General features: G+C 42.8%; 1 protein-coding gene across 5 annotated transcripts in view; it reads left to right on the forward strand.

The window, feature by feature from the left end:
* The window catches only part of vmp1 (vacuole membrane protein 1), a 204,266-nt gene that overhangs the window by 63,468 nt on the left and 119,129 nt on the right, over positions 1-21,669 (forward strand). For all 5 annotated transcript variants that reach the window (XM_068010712.1, XM_068010713.1, XM_068010710.1 and 2 more), the window contains exon 5: positions 3,197-3,307. In XM_068010712.1, the coding sequence (XP_067866813.1) occupies positions 3,197-3,307 (111 nt within the window). The remainder of the gene's footprint in view (positions 1-3,196; positions 3,308-21,669) is intronic.

Here is a 21,669-nt window from a genome sequence, read left to right on the forward strand (position 1 = left end):
CTTGGGGAGGTAGTCCAAGGTTGAAACACAACACGTTGTGGATTTAATGCTACGCATGTTAATCGAAGCAATCTTTATACCCATTATTAAGTTAGTTGTTGCTTCCCGCACCAGTTGTCCTTGCTAGTCCCAGTCCTTGGGTATGTTCCTGCATACCCATAGTGTGCACAAGCTGTTTCACATTTGTTGGGCTCAGAAATCCCTCCTGGTTTCTCATTGGGGGTGGGGGGGGGTGGGGGGTGGTTCTTGTAGGCAGCAAGGCTTGGGCTGTTCTCTGATGTTGGTGGCTTTCCCCTCTGTTCCTCCTCTAAGACATCACTGCTCCCGGCTTCCGGAGCTGGAGTGTGCCAGACGCTTCTTTGCTCACGGTGTCCCGGAGCTGGGGTGCTCTGGGCATGTCACTGGGTTCAGCACTTTGGGTTAGGGGCGTGCCGGGCCCATCACAGCTTCCAATGCCCCTGACGGGGGGGGGGCTTTATCTTCTAGCTCCTTTGAGTTCTGCCGCATCTTTTGCAGGTGCCGTCGATCCAGCCCTTCCTCGTCCAATGAGGAGGAGCTGCTGTAGTCTGTCTCAGACAGTAGCCTCCTCTTGCCACTGGTTTGGGTGGTGGCCTGTTCCTTTTTTGGAGGTTTTTTCTTTGTGGTTTTCCTTTGTACCACTTGCCATTGACCAGTTTGTCCATCTGCTGCTGCCTCCTCCATTGAATCTGTCTGTGGAGGAGGGGTTTCTGGGCACGGGGTCGGTGTTGGGTCGCTGGTTGCAGCTGCCTCCTCTTTCTTCTCAGGTAGATTTTCCTCGCTGTGGAGAGGGTTGTTTGTCTCCTTCCCAGCACCGGAAGCCTTTGTCGTTCCTTTTCCCGGCCTTTCCTTGGACCTTGCTGCTTGAGCATATCTGAGGCAACGTTTGGGGCAGGTTTTTTTTTTTTTTTTTAGAGGTGGCCTGCCTCACCACACAGGTTGCAGCACTTACTCTGCTTACAGTCCTTGGTCTGATGGCCTTCCTTCTTGCAGTTCTTGCAGACGACTGTGCTGCAGTTAGCTGCCACATGACCAGATTTGCCACAGGTGCGACAAACTCTGGGCTGCCTGCATAGACCAAGAAGCCTTGACCTCCCCCGATAGCAAAGCTGTGGGTAGGATGGATGATGGCTCCATTGGCCTCGACCTTCAAGGTCGCCTTGACCTGTCGCTTACTGGTCGAAATCCCAAATGGGTCCTTGACATCAGTGCTGCTGCCAGCCTCGTCTACGTACTTGGCGAGGAAGGTGAGTACATCCACAACAGGAACATGGGGGTTAGAGAAGTGATTTGTCATCACCCGGTCATGTTGCGACGGCAGCGTGAAGAGTGGCTACACTGTGAGGATCGACAGCAGTGCCTGGTTTTCCTTCTCCTTGAACACCTTCAGGAACTTGATGCATCCCGCCATGTGCTCGAACGTCATGTTGAAATTTCCACTGCTGGGGAAGTCCTGCAGGCAGAAGATGTCCGCAGCTTGGAATCCACAGAAATCAATAAGGATTTTCTTATTGAAGAAGGTACGGTCCACAGGTGCACCTCCTTCCTTATCCTTCACCACCACCCGAACGGTGTTACACGCTCCCTGGCCAGAAGCTCTAGAATTGGTTACAGCAGTTTTACTCAAAACCTACCTGGAACAGAATCAAAGGCCACTGATCAAGGTTTCTTCCCCTGCGGCACATTCCTGGCATCTCGCGGAAGGACCTCTCAAAGGCAAATCTTCCAAGTATGCTTGCGCTCTTCAAGCAAAGGTGACTTCGCTGGCTCGGGCATGTTCGCAGGATGGAAGACTGACGCATTCCCAAGGATGTTCTGTATGGGGAGGTAGATGAAGCCAGAAGACCAGTAGGATGCCCAAAGCTCCACTTCAAGAATGCTTGCAAGTGTGACATGAAGGTCCTAACTATTGATTTGCACACATGGGAGACACTAGCCAACAACAGAGGGAAGTGGTGACATTACCTGTGGGTCAGTGTGCACCAGCATGACCATCAGTGGCTATAGCAGCTTGACAGCAGGCAGCAACGCCAAAAGCAGTATCCCACAACGCCACCTGATAACCACCTCATGTGGCACTTATGACATAACCTGCCTCTCTGTTTGGTCTCTTCAACCATCAGCAAAAGTGCACCATGTAAAATTACCCATCACCAGTAAATTTGCTGCATGCAAGTTCTTGAATGAAACCAATCCTGATTCCTGTCTTGATCATTGTTTGTCTTTTATTCTAGGGATCCATAAACTTGTTGAGCTGCTTTTTAAAAAAAAAAATGGAAGGAGGAGGGAAAAAATGGAAGTTGCATAGTATTTAAATATCCAATGATGCAGTTCTTGAAACTTCAAATTAGTTTCTTGATGTGTGTGTGTATATGTATGATGTGATAACATCTCCTCCTTTAATTAAATTTGAACTCCTTAAATGACAGGGTAGATCTAGTAACTCTTAGTTCAGTGGCTAACCGCAGCATTAGGTGTGGTGCTTAGTGATACGCATCAGGAAGGTTCCAAATACGGAGTTAGCTGATCTCTGGCAGGGTCCATTTCTGTTCCTGATCACCGTTCAATGACCCAGCCTGAGCAACGTGTGTGGGTGTAGCAGACAGCAACAAAAGCAGGCTGTGGTGACCCCCGGCATGAATCCAGACTTTCAAGTGAGCAAGATGAAAAAGGCTTCACTTTCGTTTCTGATGGTTAGTCGTCAATCAGCTACACTGGCATATCTCAATCAGCCACCATCTCTGCAGTCACATTTGCACAGCTATTTCCAAATCTTAACCTTGTGCTTAAGTCAGTAGAACTAAATAGCTCTATCAGCAACACTAAACATTCTGCTAATTTTGTTTCTCTACCCCCCACCCAACTTTTTGGTATAGCTTAATCTGCCCTTAAAAAGGACAATAAACTACTAATGTGTAGCTAATCTGGTGGGTTAATACACATTGCCACATTTTTTTTTAAAGTAATGTTTTTATTCATGAATTCACAGCCTTTCCTGTGCTGGAGCTGACCCCTTGCAATCTAAAAGCCACCTTTTCATAGTTTGTCCTTGAAACTAGTGTATAAATCATTGTGCTAAAATCTCCTATTCTTATTTAGATTTGACCATTGGGATGTCTTTAAAGTTTAAAGGCACAATATGAATTGGTAATTTTGCCCATTTTCTTCCTTTTGACAGTATGTGCGTTTTGTGGAAAAGAAGTTTTTGTGGTGTGCCTACTGGGTAGGCTTGGGCATTCTGTCTTCTGTTGGACTTGGGACAGGCCTGCACACTTTCCTGCTGTATTTGGTAAGTACATTTGTTCAGTATAATCACTTGCATTTAAGAAATTTTGTTGAAACATTTCTTAGTTAGGAATGGAGTGGCTTTGGTACTGAACTAGCAACTGGAAAGTTATCTAAATTGAATAGAGTTGGTAATGTGTGGCTGGCAGTAGAACAAAAATGAAACATGCCAGAATGTGTTTTTAAAAAGAAGAACTGACTGAATCACTAATGTACTTCAGGGAAGGGAACATGTCACATGTCTGATTCCAGTCTTAATGCCCTTCTTGAGAAAATAATTGTACAAAATATGTGTGGTTCAAGAAGGCAGCCCAACACTACCATCTTGGCATATCTTGGGATTGACAATAAAGGCAGCCTAATTCTACCCATTGATGTTCTAATTGGATGACTTCTACAAAGTATAGTAACTTGCTGCTTAGTTGCTGACTGCCAGCTGGTATGATAACAGAGGGGGAGGTTAATAGAGGTCTTGTAAGCCAAAGGTGCTTCTCTGTGATGACTGAGCAGGACAGAGGCAACAATTTAAATGTACTTCCTGTAATTTGGTATACTGTATTTGCTGCCCAACCCATTGTCTCTCGAGATAAGGAGGCCCAAAAGAATTTGCTGCCCAAGGCAATGGCTCCTCTACACTTGGGAAACCAAATGTAGGCTAGGCGACTGTTTTGCTGCATTTGTCGGCGATGCTCGTCCAAGCTACCTGTGACTCGCCACTTAAACTTTCCCTCCAGTTCCCAGCCAAACACATTCAAGATCAATGTCATTTTTCTCCTCCATGCCGTGTAACACCCTGGTTTGAGCATTCAGTAACTTTAGACTTTAGCTACAGCCTTATTTTCAAATTCATTTTAATATCATACCTGACCTTAACTCATTTTCCATGATTGCTATCTTCACCATTACACCAGACCCTCTGTTTCCTTAACTGTTTACACCTTTTTGATTCTTAAATGTTTCTAGTTATTACTTGATTGAGGAGATTTGCATTATTGATTCCTCTATTTTTTAAAGATGTATATTTTCCCCACCCTGTTTTTTAAATTCCCATTAATAACTGCCTCTTGTATTTTCGTTCTGAAGAAGGATCTGCATCCAAAGCATAAACTTATCTGCTCTCTGCTGACTGTGACCTATTGATGATTCCAGCATTTTCTGTTGAAGTCAGTGCAGCCTGAACTTGGAGATATGCCCTGCCTCACAACAAGCTCAGGCTTGTTTAAATACATTAAAATTTTCAAATTATTTTTCTGGTGTTCTTCCCTTTTGTCCTGAAGGACTGTGGGCACTGGCATCCTTCAGGTAACCTGTCCAAATGGACATTTTACACATGTGAGCTTTAGTCAATGGTGTTAGATTATTCAACACGTAGAGCTCACAGCAAAGCTACATTGTATTTGTGCCCGATAACCTTGTATTTGCATTTTCCACTGGGGTTGTGGGGCTTACATGATCAGGGGTGAGAATCTTACTAAGTTTTTCCCCCTGCCAATCATGTTTTCTTTCTATCTTGTTCTCATCAATCCTGTTTGCCACCCCCCCCCCCCCCCCCCAAAAAAAAAAAAGACGGGGGTACTAAGGACAACTGTAGCATCCCTGCCACTGTCTGGGGCATCAAATTTTCATGACACATAGTTTAAAGTGAGCCTTTTTATTTTGTGAAGTCATTCATTCCACAGTGCTTTAATCTAGTGTGCCCAGATTATCAATTCATCTGTAAAATACAGCGGCCAAGTCATGGCCCCATTTATGTTCCATCACTTTTTTTTTTCCCTGAGGAACCATGGAATACCATCTCGATTTGAAGGAATGATGGGTAAAGAGTGACTCGATTTGTGGGAGGGAAGAAATTAGGGAACTAAACTGGAAGAATGGAAGAGAAAGAAAGTTGCGAAAGCTCGGGTACATATTTGAGGAAGAGACAAATGGAGGAAAAGGAAATTTTTTTAAGAATCAGGACATGAGAACTGTCTCTTGGGCTGGTAATAAAGTTTGAGTTACTACCCCAGGCTATCTAAGAACATCTACCTGGTTACTGACACTGGGGAGCCTTTGATGTCCAGTGCTCTTCCTTCTCTGTGCAAGGATGCAGGACATTAGTCAGGAGTGTGTGGTTCTCACACTTCCACTGTGCCTCAAGCTGCTTCGCTTTAGGAGAAGCGGTGATGCTCAAAAGCAGAAATGGTTTCAGCATTGCATTTTACAAAGTAAAGTTGTGTATGAATTATTCAAGCCATCCCCTCCAGTGTAATGTAAAATTATATCCGTTCCTGTGGAGCATTAGCTGTGGTTAGTTTGGAATGTATAAATGACGCTATGTATTGCACAGAAATGTAATTACTCACTGTGTCATACGGACCTATATCTACCCTGCCATCTTGTGGCTGTGTTTGATTTTTGCAGGAGTTAACTGACTAAGATCTTAATGTTCCTGATTTTTAACTTGGGAGCTCATTTTCAGTTTGTGATTTTTGATATTGTCGTCAAAACTTACCTGTAACAAAAATGGGGCCTAGGATTTTTTTAAAAATATGTTCTGCAACTTGAAACAAGTTCTAAATTTTCTACATATTAATTGAAGAAAGAGCCAAGCTTACTGTCCTGACTCAATTGCAAGAACTTCCAGAATTTTCGGTATTAATATGTCTGTTGTCTGGACTTGTGTACCAACCTGGTTGAAATGCAACACCTGTAACTTGTGTCCTTCAGTACAAATGGTTCATTCGCAACAACTTGCACGTGAAAAGCCTCACAGTGCATGTACATAGATCATTGAAAATGACATGGACGGGTACAGAAAATACAAAAAATAATCAAGGCAATTAATGGAATGCTGGCCTTTATATTTAGAGGACTAGAATAGAAGGGGGTAGAAGTTATGCTACAGCTATAGAAAGCACTGGTTTGACCACATCCGGAGTACTGTGAGCAGTTCTGAGCACCACACCTTAGGAAGGATGTATTGATCTTGAAACGAAAAATGTGCATTTATTTATTACTTTTGACAACCTCCAATGTCCCAAAGCACTTTTCAGCCGATGAATTACTTTTGCAGTATAGTTACTTTTGTAATGTAGGAAATGCGACAGCCTATTTGCACATAGCAAGCTCCCACAAACAGATAATCGTGCTTTTTTGATGTTGATTAAGGGTTAAGTATTGGCCAGGACACCACAGATAATTCCCTTGCTCTTGGAAATAGTGGCTGAGGGATGTTTTATGTCTACCTGAGTGGACAGATGGGGCTTTGGTTTAACATCTCATCCAAAAGACAGTACCTCTGACTCCCCACTATTACACTGGAGTGTCATCTTTCAATTTTGTGCTCCAGTTGCGAAGTGGGACTTGAACCCACAACTTTCTGACTCAGAGCTGAGAGTGCTACCAATTGAGCCACAGGGAGTATAGTGTACATTTATCAGAATGATAGCTGGACTCCAAGGGTTTAAATTACAAGGAGAAATAATACAAACTAGGGTATATTTCCTGGACCCAAGAAGGTTAAGGGGCAATTTGATTAAAGTTTTCAAAATAATTAAGGGAAGCTGATAGGATTAATAGAGAGAAACTATTTCCACTGGTTGGAAAGTCTAAGACTATGTGACGTTCCCTAAAAATTAGAGCCAGGCTTTTCCGGACTGCAGTTAGGAAACACTTCTGCATACTCTGGCCGGGATTTTATCCAGGCAACGGGGTCTTAACTGCTGACAATTGGGCACTTAAGTGGACAGCGGCGAGCCTTCCCCGGGATCAAGGACCCTGTTGGCGGAAGTTTGTGCCTGTTGAGAGCTGTTGGCCAATCAGAGACTGGCAGCTCTTTAACTAACTGAGCAGCGCCACTGCAGAGGCGGTGGCTGCTGCTGGTGGAGTACTCACCTGAGGTCCGAGACCCAGGCCACAGGTAAGTCTCAGTAGAAGGGGTTTTGCAGGGTGGGGGTCGCGGGGGAGGTGGCGTGGCTGTCAGCAGGCACCCTCCCCCCTCTTTCTCCCCCCCGCCCCGATGTTCAGGCACTGTGTGCCTTTCAACAAGGAATTCCCCCCCACCAGCACCCGGAGCCGGTAATCAACCTGCACTGTTTTGCTTGGCGTGCTCCCCATGTGGCGACAGGGCTGCCTGCGCTGGCCTAATTCCAGCTGCTGTGGGACGAGGCCCTTAACTGGGAATTAATTTTCAACCTAAGGGCCTCAATTGGCAGTGGGGCGAGTAGGCCATTCACAGACCTTCCCACCCCAGACTTAATTTGGGTGGAGGTGGGAAGGTGGCGGGATCTGCCCCAGCCACCATCCCACATTCATCCCGCCCAATTATGTACTTTCCCTGCCTCCAAACCTGACACGGGGGAGAGCATAAAATTTCCCCCCAAAGTGTGATTGAAGTTTGGAGCTGTGTTTTGCAGTTGATGCTAGATCAATTGTTAGATTTTTGTTAACCAAAGACTTAAAATTAACAACCTATGGAAAGAAGGCTAATGGTATGTTAGCCTTTATCGCAAGAGGATTTGAGTACAGGAGTAGTGAAGTCTTGCTTCAATTGTATAGAACCTTCGTTCGACTGCACCTGGAGTACTGTGTGCAGTTTTGGTTCCCTTACCTTAGGAAGGATATTATTGCCATCGAGGGAGTGCAACGAAGGTTCACCAGACTTGTTCCTGGGATGGCGGTACTGTCCTGTGAAGTGAGATTGGGGAAACTGGGCCTGTATTCTCCAGAGTTTGGAAGAATGAGAGGTGATCTCATTGCAGCCTAGAAAATACTTCAAGGGATAGCCAGGGTAGGTGCAGGTAAGATGTTTCCCCTGGCTGGGGAGTCTAGAACCAGGGGACACAATTTCAAAATAAGGGGGAATCCACTTAGGACAGAGATGAGGAGAAATTTCTTTACTCAGAGGATTGTGAATCTTGGGAATTGTCTACCCCAGAGGGCTGTTGAAGCTCAGTCATTTGAGTATGTTTAAAGCAGAGATTGACAGATTTCTGAATACCAATGACATAAAGGGATATGGGGATAGTGTGGGAAAAAGACATTGAAGTGGATGATCAGCCATGATCGTATTGAATGGTGGAGCTGGCTCAATGGGCTGAATGGCCTACGTCTGCTCCTGTGTTCCTATGTATTGAGGGATATAGAGCAAAGACTGCTAGATGGAGTTGGGTCACTGATCAGTCACAATCTATTGAGTGGCAGAAGGCTCGAGAGGCTAAATGGCCTACTCCCGTTTCTTTGTCCTTATTTATTGAGGGGGACTTTTTTAAACAGGTAGGTAATGGGAAAAAGAAGAGACAACTTGGATTTATTTAAATTCAGGTTTACTGAAGGTATCTACTCAAATGTAGCTCCCTTAAATGTTCTAATTGCCTGTTTCATAAAAGAAGAATCCCACTGCCTATATCTATTAGCTCGGCAGCCTGGTCGTGTAACAGTGAACCTCGCTTTGGGGCTATCTTGCTCTCAAGTCAGACCAAGTTGACATGAAACTTGGTGGCATTCAATCATCTGATTTCCAAACTGCTTTATTCCTCCATAGGCAAAATGTACAGAGCATGGAGTGTGACCACGAGCACTTTGTACAATCAGGATGAGTTCTGTTAGCGTATGATTCAAAGATAAAGTTCATCTGTATGTTAGTTAACCTACTTTAGTGGATCTGCTAACTTGATTTAAAAGCATAATTGCTTTTTACTGTCAAATTTCCTAGATCAGCAGTTTGCTCCCTTTGCAGCCTTTCTCAAATCCCTCAGAGATCAAAAATGGTTTCCAGCACCAAGGTGCTAATTATCCTTCTGAACAGTGTGACATATCCATTGCCTTAGGATTTTGAGAAAATTTCTCATCTCCTGCTGTAATTGTCAATGGCCTACTGATCTAAAACTTGGCATGGGCGATCTTCGGAAGCTAACCCCTTTTAGGCAAGCTTTTTTTTTTTACAGAAAAGCGCATTATAGGATAGTTCATGTACAGGATTCAAGTATTTGTTTAATAAATCTGTCATTTCTTTGTACAGAGACAGTACAGTATCCCTGCAACTGTCTTAAATAGGTTCAAGACTCCCTGAGCCACTCTTTTACTCAGTAAAAGTTTTTAATAAATACATTATTACCCTTAATGTGGCTTGATTTTTTTTTTCCATATTCCCTTTTTGAAGCTCTTAATATTTTCTTTGTTTCCGTTTTGTTGCTGACCTATAATTCTCCCAGTCTGCTGGATTGCCACTTTTTTGGCATTTGTCTAAGAAGTTTCCTTTAGCTTTGTGCTCCATCATGCCTCATGTTGACTGATTGCTTGACCATACGAGTAGAACCTTTGCTCTTTGAATACCGTCCACTGTTCTTCTGAAGCTATTCCAGTTCTTCTACCTGTTAACAGCTCAGCCCAGTTTAATATGTTCAGCTTATGTCTCATTCCTTCAAAGTCAGCCTTACTTACGTTTAAAACCTTAGTTTGTGTCTAATCTTTCTCCTCTTCAAACTTAATGTCAAACTCTATCATGTTATGGTCACTGTTTGCAAGATGATCTCTTACTATCAGATTGTTAATTAATTCTGGCTCTGTACTCATTACTTTTGAACTTACATCCTTCCCTAAACCTTACCATCTCTCCACTTCTCTGTCTCCTCTTTAAAACTCTCCTCAAAGCTCACCTCTTTGACCAAGCTTTTACTCATTCTTCCTAATATCTCCTCTCTGTGCTCTATCCATTTTAGTCTAATGATGTTTCTCTGAAGTGCATTTTGAAGCAGCTTGAAAGAGGAAGAATGAAATCTTGACCTTTTACTTTCTAGGTAGTGTGTTATATGCATTATAGTTCTGTCTGTGGGTTGACTGATAGAAGGTCAACAATCTGATGTTTCAGCTTGCCTCTTACCCGGTTGTATTTCAGTGAGATCGTGTTGCAGTGTACCATATAGCACACCGGATACACCATTTTGAGAGCATGCATTCAAAAATGACCTTCAGGTAACTGCAGCAGCGTAATATGAATTGAAATGTTTTTTTAGGAAGAGATTCCACTTTCCCTGGATGGAAAGACTGTCTGCTGGGAGGCTTCTGTGGCATCTTTACAATGTTTATCTTGCCACTTCTGTGTCCATGTTGGGTGGTTTCTGATGCACGTTAATATATAAATGGGGAGGCATGTGGCTCCAGTGCGTACTAGATGCAACATAGAAACATAGAAAATAGGAGCAGAAGTAGGTCATTCGGCCCTTCGGGCCTGCTCCACCATTCAAAAAAGATCATGGCTGATCGTCTAATTCAGTACCCTGTTCCCGCTTTTTCCCCACATCCCATGATCCCTTTTGGCATTAAGAAATATATCTATTTCCTTCTTGAATATATTTAATGACTTGGCCTCCACTGCCTTCTGCGGTAGAGAATTCCACAGATTCACCACCCTCTGAGTGAAGAAATTTCTCCTCATCTCGGTTCTAAATGGCATACCCCGTATCCTGAGACTGTGACCCCTGGTTTGGGAATCCCCAGCCATTGGGAACATCCTCCCTGCATCTAGCTTGTCTGGTGCTGTTAGAATTTTATAGGTTTCTATGAGATCCCCTCTCATTCTTCTAAACTCTAGTGAATATAGGCCTAGTCGATCCATTCTCTCATCATACGTCAATCCTGCTATCCCAGGAATCAGCCTAGTAAATCTTCTTTGCACTCCCTCCATGGCAAGAACATCCTTCCTCAGATAAGGAGACCAAAACTGCACACAATACTCCAGATGTGGTCTCACCAAGGCCCTGTATAACTGCAGTAATACATCCTGTACTCAAATGCTGTTGCAATGAAGGCCAACATACCATTCGCCTTCCTAACTGCTTGCTGCACCTGAATGCTTTCTTTCAGCGATTGGTGTACAAGGACACCCAGGTCTCGTTGCACTTCCCCCTTTCCCAATCTATCACCATTCAGATAATCTGCCTTTCTGTTTTTACAACCAAAGTGGATAACCTCACATTTATCCACATTATACTACATCTGCCATGCATTTGCCCACTCACCCAACTTGTCCAAATCACATTGGAGCCTCTTTGCATCCTCCTCAAAGCTCATATTTCCGTCCCCCAACCCCCCCCCCCCCCCCCACCCCAGCTTTGTGTCGTCTGCAAACTTGGAAATGTTATATTTAGTTCCCTCACCAAGTCGTTAATATATATTGTGAATAGCTGGGGCCCAAGCACTGATCCCTGCGGTGCCCCACTAGTCACTACCTGCCACCCAGAAAAAGACCTGTTTATTCCTACTCTCTGTTTCCTGTCTGTCAACCAACTCTCAATCCACGCCAGTATATTACCCCCAATCCCATGTGCTTTAATTTTGCACACTAACCTCTTATGTGGGGCCTTATCAAAAGCCTTCTGAAAATTCAAATGCTCCACATCCACTGGTTCTCCCTAATCTATTCTACTAGTTACATCCTCAAAATAAACTCCAGTAGATTTGTTAAGTATAAGTTCCCTTTCGTAAACCCATGCTGACTTTGTCCAATCCTGTTTATGCTTTCTAGGTGTTCTGCTATCGCATCCTTTACAATAGACTCTAGCATTTTCCCCACTACTGATGTAAGGCTAACTGGTCTGTAGTTCCCTGTTTTTTCTCTCCCTCCTTTTTTAAATAGTGGGGTTACATTTGCCACCCTCCAATCTGTAGGAACTGCTGCAGAGTCTATAGAATTTTGGAAGATGACCACCAATGCATCCACTATTTCCAGGGCCACTTCCTTTAGCACTCTGGGATGTAGATTATCAGGCCCTGGGGATTTGTCAGCCTTTAACTCCATTAATTTTCCTAGCACTTTTTTTTTACTAATACTGGTTTCCTTCAGTTCCTCCCTCTCATTTGACCCTTGGTTCCCTAACATTTCTGGGATATTTAAGAAATAAGGCTCCGTGTTGGCTTTGCTCTCATGCTACTCACGCTGGTATGAACATCTGACCACCTAGCCTATGCTTTGATTTCACACCGTGGAGTGTATCCTCTATCAGGATCATTGGGAATGCTCAAGTTTAGATTTATTAATTTCATAGAATCATAGGGTCTTAAATCACAGAAGGGAGCATTTAGACCATTGTGCCTGTGATGTCACTTTGAAACAGCTAGCCAATTAGTCTATTAGCTATCCAATTAATTGTATATTGTAATAGAATATGTTGGAGTTATTTGTTTTAGATGAAATGTTTATTTCCTGATTGCCAAGTTATGTTTAAAATATTCCAGTTCACACTCTCGTACTGGTGGCACAGTGTTGCAGATACCGGCTGCCCCCTGGTACCTAGCCCACGGTGGCTTTTTTCTTGTGTAGACAGTCAGTGAAGCTATTCATTCAGGGATGGTATCGTAGCTGAGCCTGATACTGTTTTCACCAGCATGTGCATTTTCCAGCAAGAATCATTGGACCATGATCGGGAGTGAAGACTTTTTTTTTTGTGTGTGTGTATGTTATTGTTTTTGTCCCTGACCCAGCTGTAGATCCGTAGTGTAACTCAGTTAATTCAGCACAGACGAGGCAGAAGAAGCAGCTGGAAGGTAATGGAACAAACACCTAGCTGTGACACAGTATGTTGGAGCTGCAAAGTGTTGTCAGTTTGTGTCTGAAATTCCTCCAGGTGAGCTACTGATTCTGTGGTTGGAGAGGAAGAAAAGTAAGTGGTGTGGGGCGTAGGGGGAAGAGGGGGAAATAAATTATTTTGAGGCCGTACTCTGCTCAAGCGAGGGAGGGAAAAAAAATCTACAGCTTTGCACCTACTTGCCTATCTCCTTTCAGCTGGTTATAAAATGGTATTGACACTGTCCTAGGGCAGGTTACTTGCCTGCTATCTGTGGTAAGGGATGTGTTGCATTGGAGACCAGGAAGGGAGCTGGGGAGACGATACTGTCATAAAAATTGAGAATTTTACACTTTGAAACTTGCATAACAGAGTTTTGTTCAAAAAAGGTTTGTTTTATCAGTCTTGTATCCAATTAATTTGAAAATGATGCAGGTACTGTGAGCAGGCCTTTCTTCAACAGTGTAGCTCTGCATGTCTAGGATAAGCCAGCAGATGGAGCTCACAGCTCATCCCGACGGAGTTCTTGCAGGTCGGTTTCAAAGATTGACGAGCACTGGTATGATTCCATTAATTCTTAACTTTACACAATTAATTGACCAGTTTGATTGGGAAATATTTATTGTGCATTACTGTAATTCCTATTTGGCCGCAAGTATAAAATATAATGCAGAAAGAAAAATGGCCATTCAACCAACTATGGCTGTTACTCACCTTTTCAGGATACTATCTTTTTTTTCTTCCCATTCTCCGCTCCCCCCTTCACTCGCCCCAACCCATTTGCTTAATATCCCTCTGATGAATCAGGGAATTGTATTGAAAAACATGGGTGGAGATTTAAGGTCCCTGTTGTAGGACACCACACAAGCTATAAATACCACAACAACATCAGCAACTTGTATTTATATAGTGCCTTTAAAGTAATAAAACATCCAAAAGTGCTTCACAGGAGCATTATAAAGAAAATTCTGACATCAAAACGCTTAAGGTGATATTAAGGCAGATGGCCAAAAGCTTGATCAGAAGTAAGTTTTAAGGAGCATCTTAAAGAAAGAGAGGTAGAGAAGCAGAGGGACTTGGAGACAGAATTCCAGAGCTTAAAGCCTTGGCAGATGAAAGCACTGCTGCCAACGAGCAATTAAAATCCGGGATGTGCAAGAGGCCAGTATTAGAGAAACACAGAAATCTGAGGGTTGTGGTTTGGAAGAGATTAGAGATAGGGAGGGGCAAGGCCACGGAGGGATTTGAAAACAAGGATGAGAATTTTAAAATAGAGAGGTTGTTTGACCAGGAGTCCATGAACGTCCGCGAGCACAGGGGTGATGGATGAACGGGACTTGGTGTGAGTAAGGACGCAGGCAGTAGAGTTTTGGATGACCTCAAGTTTATGGAGGGTAGAATGTGGGAGGCTGACCAGGAGTGCGTTGGAATAGTTAGGTCCGGAGGTAACAAAGGCTTGGATGAGGGTTTCAGCAGCAGATGAGCTGAGGCATGGGTGGAGTCAGTAAATGTTAGAAGTGAAAATAGGCGGCCTTAGTGATGGCATGGACACATGGTCGGAAGTTCATCTTGGGGTCAAATGTGACACCAAGGTCTACACTGGGAGAAAAGATGAGATAAATGAAGAAAGAGCGATTTGGAAACTCCAAACTTGAGTTTTGTAGGTGTTTAGACTGATTGAAGGAGACAATTGACCCACTTATCTCTTGTGAAAACTTCAGTGGAGTCCATTTATTACACCAGGTGGCATCTGCTCTCTGACCAATCAATGGACTGATGGCTCGGACTTAAATAACCCAAACTTTGCATGTTTGAGGAAGAGAAAAATTCCCTACTTTACATACAAGTTAATCATCTGTTTAAGTCTCCAAGCTAGGGTTGGTTGAATGGGCAAGTTGCTGATTCCCAGATCTGATCCAGCACTGCTTTAAAGCCAGGTGCGCAGGAGTGATTTGAAGTGTGTTTTTATGTTTTCCTCCTGACCTTATTTACTTCCTTTTCTCCCAACCCTTCAGAAGTTGCCATGTTGGGGAATAGTGAGGATATATAAAATGCTGGAACCACACAGTAGGTTGACATCTGAAAAGACAAGTTAATATATGGGTGGGTCTCTTCGAGTCAGAGTCATTTACAGCACAGAAGTCCATTCGACCCATTGTGTCCATGCCAGCTCTCTGTCGAGCAATCCTGTCAGTCCCATTTCTCTGCTCTATCCCTGTAGCCCTGCAAGTTTATTTCCATACAATTTCCCTTTGGAATCATTGCCTATGAAGGTGTTGGAGGCAGAGACAGTGAGATCCAGGTCATTACCACTCACCACATTTTTTTTTAAAAAAAGCTCTTCCTCACATCTCCTCTGCACCTCTTGCCCAAAACCTTAAATCTGTGTCCCTAGTCCTTGTACAACCAGCTAACGGGAACAGTTTTACTTTGTCTACCTTATCCAAACCTGTCATACCTTGAACACCTCTATCAAATCTTCCCACAATCTCCTTTGCTCTGAGGAGAACAGCCCCAGCTTCTTCAACCTAACCTTGTAGCTAAAATCCCTTTATCCCTGGAAGCATTTTGGTAAACTTTCACTGCACCGTCTCAAGGACTGTTCAGGTCCTTCCTAACGTGTAGGAACCAGAACTGGATGCAATACTCTATTTGTTGCCTAACCAGAGCTTAATAGGTTCAGCATAATGTCCCTGCTTTTGTACTCAGTACCTCTATTTATGAAGCCCAAGATCCCATGTGCTTTGCTGACCACTTTCTCAATATGGCCTGTCACCTTCAAAGATCTATGTACATGCACCCCCAGGTCCCTCTGTCTCTGCACACTCTTTAATAATGTGTCATTAAGTCTATGTGACCTTTTCCCCCATCCCTTCTGCCAAAATACATCACCACACTTGTATTAAATTCCATTTGCCACTTGTCTTCCCATTCTTCTAGCCTATCTGTCTTGTTGCAGTCAATTTGTATCATCCTCACTGTTTGCCACTCCTCCACGTTTGGGGTCATCAGCAACTTGTGAAATGTTACTCTCTATTACAATATCCAATTCATTTATGTATAACTCAAAAAAAAAAAGCAGTGATCTAAGCACTGACCCTAGGGCAATGCCACTGTCTCCAGTCTGAAAAATAACCATTTACCATGACTCGCTGTTTTCTGTCCTTAAGCCAATTTTTTGTCAAATTGGACACTGACCCTTCTATTCCATGAGCCTCAATTCTGTTATCAGCCTTTTATGTGCTAATTTGCCAATGCTTTCTTAAAAATCTAAATAGATGACATCCATTGCATTCCTTTCATTAACCTTCTCTGTTACTTCATCAAAAAGTTCAATTAAATTAGTCAAGCACGATCTTTTCACAAATCCATGCTAGCTATCCTTAATCAGCTCAAATATCTCCAACTGCTTGTTGATTTTGTCCCTGATTATTGTTTCTAAAACCTTACCCATCACTGATGTTAAACTGACTGGCCTATAGTTACGAGGACTGTCTTTATGCCTTTTCTTGAGTAAGGGTATCACATTTGCCACTCTCCAGTACTCTGGCACCTCCCCTTATCTAGGGAAGAATGGTAGATTATGGTAAGCCCTTCCACCATCTCCACCCCCACTTCCTTTAGTAAACTCGGATGCAAGCCATCCGGATCAATTTAAGCAAAGCCAGCCTTTCCAGTATCTCCTGACTCTGTTTTCACCCCATCCATTACCTCTACCATCTACTGATATTTTGTCAGCATCCTCTTCCTTAGTAAACACTTCATTTAAGTATTCAAGCCTTGCCTTGCGCCTCTTAAGCATGTATCACCCTATTTGTCCCTAATAGGCCCCACCCGCCTCTTATTACCCGCTTACTATTTACATGCTGGTAGAAGATTTTTGGTTTGCCCTTTATGCTAACTGCCATTCTATTCTCACATTCTCTCTTTACCAGTCTTATTTTCTTCTTCACTTCCCCTCTCAACATTTGTCTTTGACCTGGTTCGCACTTGAAGAGTTCACCTTGCATGCATCATACACTCTTTTTTTGTTGTTGTTGTGTTTCATCATATTCCCTAGCTCACTTTTGCCCTTGTTGGAATGTACCAAGCCTGTACCTGAAGCATCTCTTCCTTTAAAGATCACTCAATGTTCCGTTACAGTTTTTCCTGTTAGTCTTTGGTTCCATTTTACCCTGGCTAGATCCCCTCTCATCCCATTGAAGTTAGCCCTCTTCCAGTTTAGACATTCTACTTTAGATGCTCTTCTCCATTACTAGTCTAAACCTTATGATGCGATGATCACTCTCTTACCCAAGTGTTCCCTCACAGACACTTGGCCCACTTGAATACCTCATTTCCCAGGACCAGATCCAGCAATTCCTCCTTCCTAGTTGGACTGAGAACATACTGGTCAAGGAAGTTCTCCTGGACACATTTCAGAAACTCCTCCCCCTCCTTACTCATTAATAACATACCAATCTATATTTGGGTAATTAAAGTCCCCCAATATCACCAGCCTATAGTTCTTGCGCATTTCTGTGATTTCCCTGCAGATTTGTTTCTGTCTAGCTGTCCTCTGTCTAGCTGTCCTCTGTCTAGCTGTCCTCTGTCTAGCTGTCCTCTGTCTAGCTGTCCTCTGTCTAGCTGTCCTCTGTCTAGCTGTCCTCTGTCTAGCTGTCCTCTGTCTAGCTGTCCTCTGTCTAGCTGTCCTCTGTCTATCCGGAGGCCTATAGAAGACCCCCAGAAATGTGATCATCCCTTTTGTTTGTTTCTCAGCTCTAACCAAATGAATTCTGTCCTTGCCCCCTCAAGGACATCCACTCTTTCTGACACCACAGTGTCTTCCCTGATCAGTACTGCCACTTTACGTCCATTTTTTCCTTCTCTATCTTTCCTGAACACTTTGTGAATATTAAGTGCCCAGTCCTCCTCATTTTTAAGTCTTTTTTTCCATTATTGCTCTACATCATATTCCCACATGGCTATTTGTGCTTGTAGCTCGCCCACCTTATTCACCATACTTTTTGTATTTACATACATGGATTTTAAAGCTGTCTTTGTATTCCTAGATGTCCTTCTTAGTCTGTACCTATCTATTCTTCTTGTTCTTGTTCTTCTGCTTCTCCTCCTCTTCCTCCTCCCTCTTCTACTCCTACTCCTACTACAACAACAACACACAGTTGCCTCTCCCCTTGCGTGTCCCTTTTTTCCTGCCAACTTAGTTCTATCCAGCATCGCACTTTGTGTACCTTACTCCTCTTTTCTACTTCTATATGCTGGTGCCCATCTCCTTGCCAGTTTAGTTTAATCCTTCCCCCAACCACATCCGAACTACTCTGATAAAAGGACTCTACACAAAATGTTCCTTCATGTTTTCTCCTTTCTGATGCTGACGGTTGCTGACATTCTAAAACAGGGTATCTTCTCACTTGGCATGAAGAATGGAATAGAAGGCCCAGTAGTATTGACTGTTGAATATTTAATGTTTTGGGCGAAACAGTAATGGAAAGTGCTTACTAATATTTAACTACACTCTTAATTAGTGAAGGAAATATTGTTGTCCAGTAGAAATCACTAACTAGCCACATATGTGGCTATGGTGGTAGCATCTCAATCGCGTGCTCTAATTTTAGTAGAAACTGCCTTACGTACACTCTCCCAATACAGGTAAATGTACAAGCATTTCCATTCAGTAACCAAGGAAATAAAGCACTCTCACATTCTGCTTTTCATCACACCATTTTTACCAACAAATGCACAAAAATGTTAGAATTCACATGCATTGCTGTGCAAATGGGCATGTTGAGGTCACATGCCCAATGACAGTGTCTGTTATTCAGTTTGTATTTGCTGATTAAAAATACAATTATCCACATCTGTATTTCCAATTAGCCACATGTGCAATACTGCTCAAATCAAATTAGCTGTCACATCTCTTTGAGAGCCCTTTTTAAAAATTAAAAGCATGCTAGAGTTCCAATTCATTAGGATGCAGTTTCACTACTGTGATTTTCAACAGTCTCAACTGTGTTTTTGCGAAGATGCTGAGCAGAGATTGGACCCCCACATCAAAACCAGTATGGTGAGGCTGGCGAAGCCCTATTTTTTTTTTATAAGACTGCAAAGAACAGATCTGAACAGGTGGTATACATGAAAAGTAGAGGGACTGTACTCAAGAATATAAGAATATTTGGCCAGTAGTGTTCTCGAGGTTTGTTTAAAAAAAATCTGAGCTTTGTGTGGGTTAATTCTTCAAAATGGAACTGAAATATGCTAGTGTGGTAGTTCTGGGTGATACCTGGGTGCTTTTTTATCATTACATGTCGTATGGCATGTCGTGACTAGGACATGTGCCAATGGTTTGTTTGCACAGAAGTCAGGAGGATGGGGAATTTACAGTCTTTAAAAAAAAAATGCTACATAATGCAAATACAATCCCAAATGCAAGTAGCTGACGAGATTACTTTTCAAGATTACAAAATTGAGACCACCACCTGTGGAAATAAGTTTTTCTTCAGTTTTGTTTGATATCTATATTTAATAGACAATACTAAATGGGTACAGCTGTGATGAAGCAGGCATTCAGCAGTTTCAGATTTCATCAGTGGTGGCTTTGCCATGCGGTGAAAGAGTGCTGAAACAATAGTTGATGGGGGTAAACTCCCTGATTGTAATCCTCCACTCTCTCAAACACTTGCTTTCTTGTGCTCACTATAAATTTGAAGCTTGCATTAGCTCAGACGGATGACAATTAACAAATTCTGAAATTACTTTCCAGATGAGTTTGTGGGAGATTTTACAACAATGCGATGACTGCCCTGTGGTTATATTTTAACAGTAGTTTCAAATTAATAATTTTTAGTTAAACATTAAAATCACAAATTTATTATTTAAAAAAAAATCATCGTGTTCCAAAATCATAGTGCTTGCTTGCTCAGTGTTTGCACCTTGAGAATATGCAATTGTCTAAAATATGTGTTAGAAGCGCAGTTTTCCTCCAGCAAGCTTTACTTGATATGGCTGGCACATTTGATTGCAGCCTCAAATTTCCCTTGCTCTTTTTTGCTTGCCTCAGCCGACTCTTGGCTTGCATGCTTTCCCACTGCCCCTCTTTGGAACCTTGAAGCGCTCTCATGAGATTTCAGATGGTCTTGAGACAGTGGTTGGAAGTCTTGTCCCAAAATGCTTTCATCAGAATCTCTAATGAATGGAAGTAGGAAATGCCACTGATAGAGGGGAGGAGAGGATGCACTTGGATTGGAAGCAGCCTAATGCTTGCTTTATTCTATAGTTGCTATTTTTCAGTATTTTTTTTTAAATGACCCTTTTATTGTAATTTTCCTTTTAGTTACATGATATAGCATAAATAATCTATTGAATGAGTGTCTTGAGTTGTAGCAGCCGTAGAGGCTGATTCTCAGGAGAGGTAGTGGTGTTCAGTATGTATTGCTTGGCTGCCTGCTATGTTAGTGACTGGTGAGTTTTGCAAAAGCAAAATACTGTGGATGCTGGAAATCTGAAACAAAAACAGAAAATGCAGGAAATACTCAGCAGGGCAGGCAGCATCTGTGGAGAGAGAAACAGAGTTAACGGGTGGAATTTTATGCTGTCCCCCGCAGTGGGTTTGGAGGTGGGGAGAGCGTAAAATCAGGTGGGATGGTGGCAGGAGTGTTGCCGCCATCATCCTGCCTCTGCCGAAATTTAATCTGAGACAGGAAGGCCTGTGAAAGCCTGTATAGTCCTTAGTCCTCTGGAAGGCCCACCGCTGTCCACTTAAGTGCCTGATTGGCACTAAATACGGCAGGTCTTTCAGAAATGAGGCAATATGGGGATCTCCGTGTCGGATTCTCCCGACGTCGAGAACCCTGTTGCTGGCACAAAATTCCCCAAATGTTTCAGGTCGTGACCTTTCAAAAAGGCCACGACTTGAAACATTAACTCTGTTCCTCCATGAAACTGGTGAGTTTTGGTTGGGGTGGAGTGTGCTTAAGATGCTCGTGCACAAGCTTTGTGAATATTGCTGTTGATGTGTTAACCAGCCACTGGTGGCTCAGAATCCGGAATTGGGTCTAAAAATTACCTGGTTCAACTGCAGGGAGTACATGATGTTTATGGACTAGGCTATTTTCCATTTGTATGTGTGTGGAATTTAAGGGAAAAATCATCTTGGGAATAGGATTTGTAACAAGCATACCCCTAGTCGATAGTTAGTATTGAGCATACAGGAAAAGAAGGAGGAATTAGTATTGAGCATACAGGAAAAGAAGGAGGAAGAAATGTGCACCTTTTTAAGCTTGAATGAATGAATGCATGCATATACATTTGGTCATAGATGTAACCAAGTAGCTAATGTAACAACTAGGCGCCAACGTAGGGCTCAACTTCCTGTTTAGAAAAAGCTCATAGCAGTGAAGAAAGAGCATAATTTTCACTTCTACCAGATTCAACATCAAGCTAATGTTTCTGTCAAATGTGCAGCCTTTTTCATGGAAACTAGAACAGTAAATGATCAGCGGGCATCACTGATCACTGTTAACTAGACTTTTTATTTTGGGGGAGGGAAGTAGGAGAAAGGAATGCTATGGCCCCATCCCGCCCATTGAAATTTTGCATTATTTGAATATCCAAACAAAAATCAAGATTTGATGCTATAGCCAATAATCTAGCAGTGCAATCTCCTATGGCACTGGTTCTTTTGGATGATGTTGCCTATGATCATTTCGTCCTAAGATTAAGGACCAAGCTTGTTTTACAGCAAGTATCATTGACTAATGATCAAAAATAGAATCCTCTCCTTCACTAAGTCCGGCTTCTCTGGCCCTGTGCTTACTGGCTAATG

This window comes from Heterodontus francisci, chromosome 30 (genome assembly GCF_036365525.1).
Source record: "Heterodontus francisci isolate sHetFra1 chromosome 30, sHetFra1.hap1, whole genome shotgun sequence".
NCBI classification, from domain to species: Eukaryota; Metazoa; Chordata; class Chondrichthyes; order Heterodontiformes; family Heterodontidae; genus Heterodontus; species Heterodontus francisci.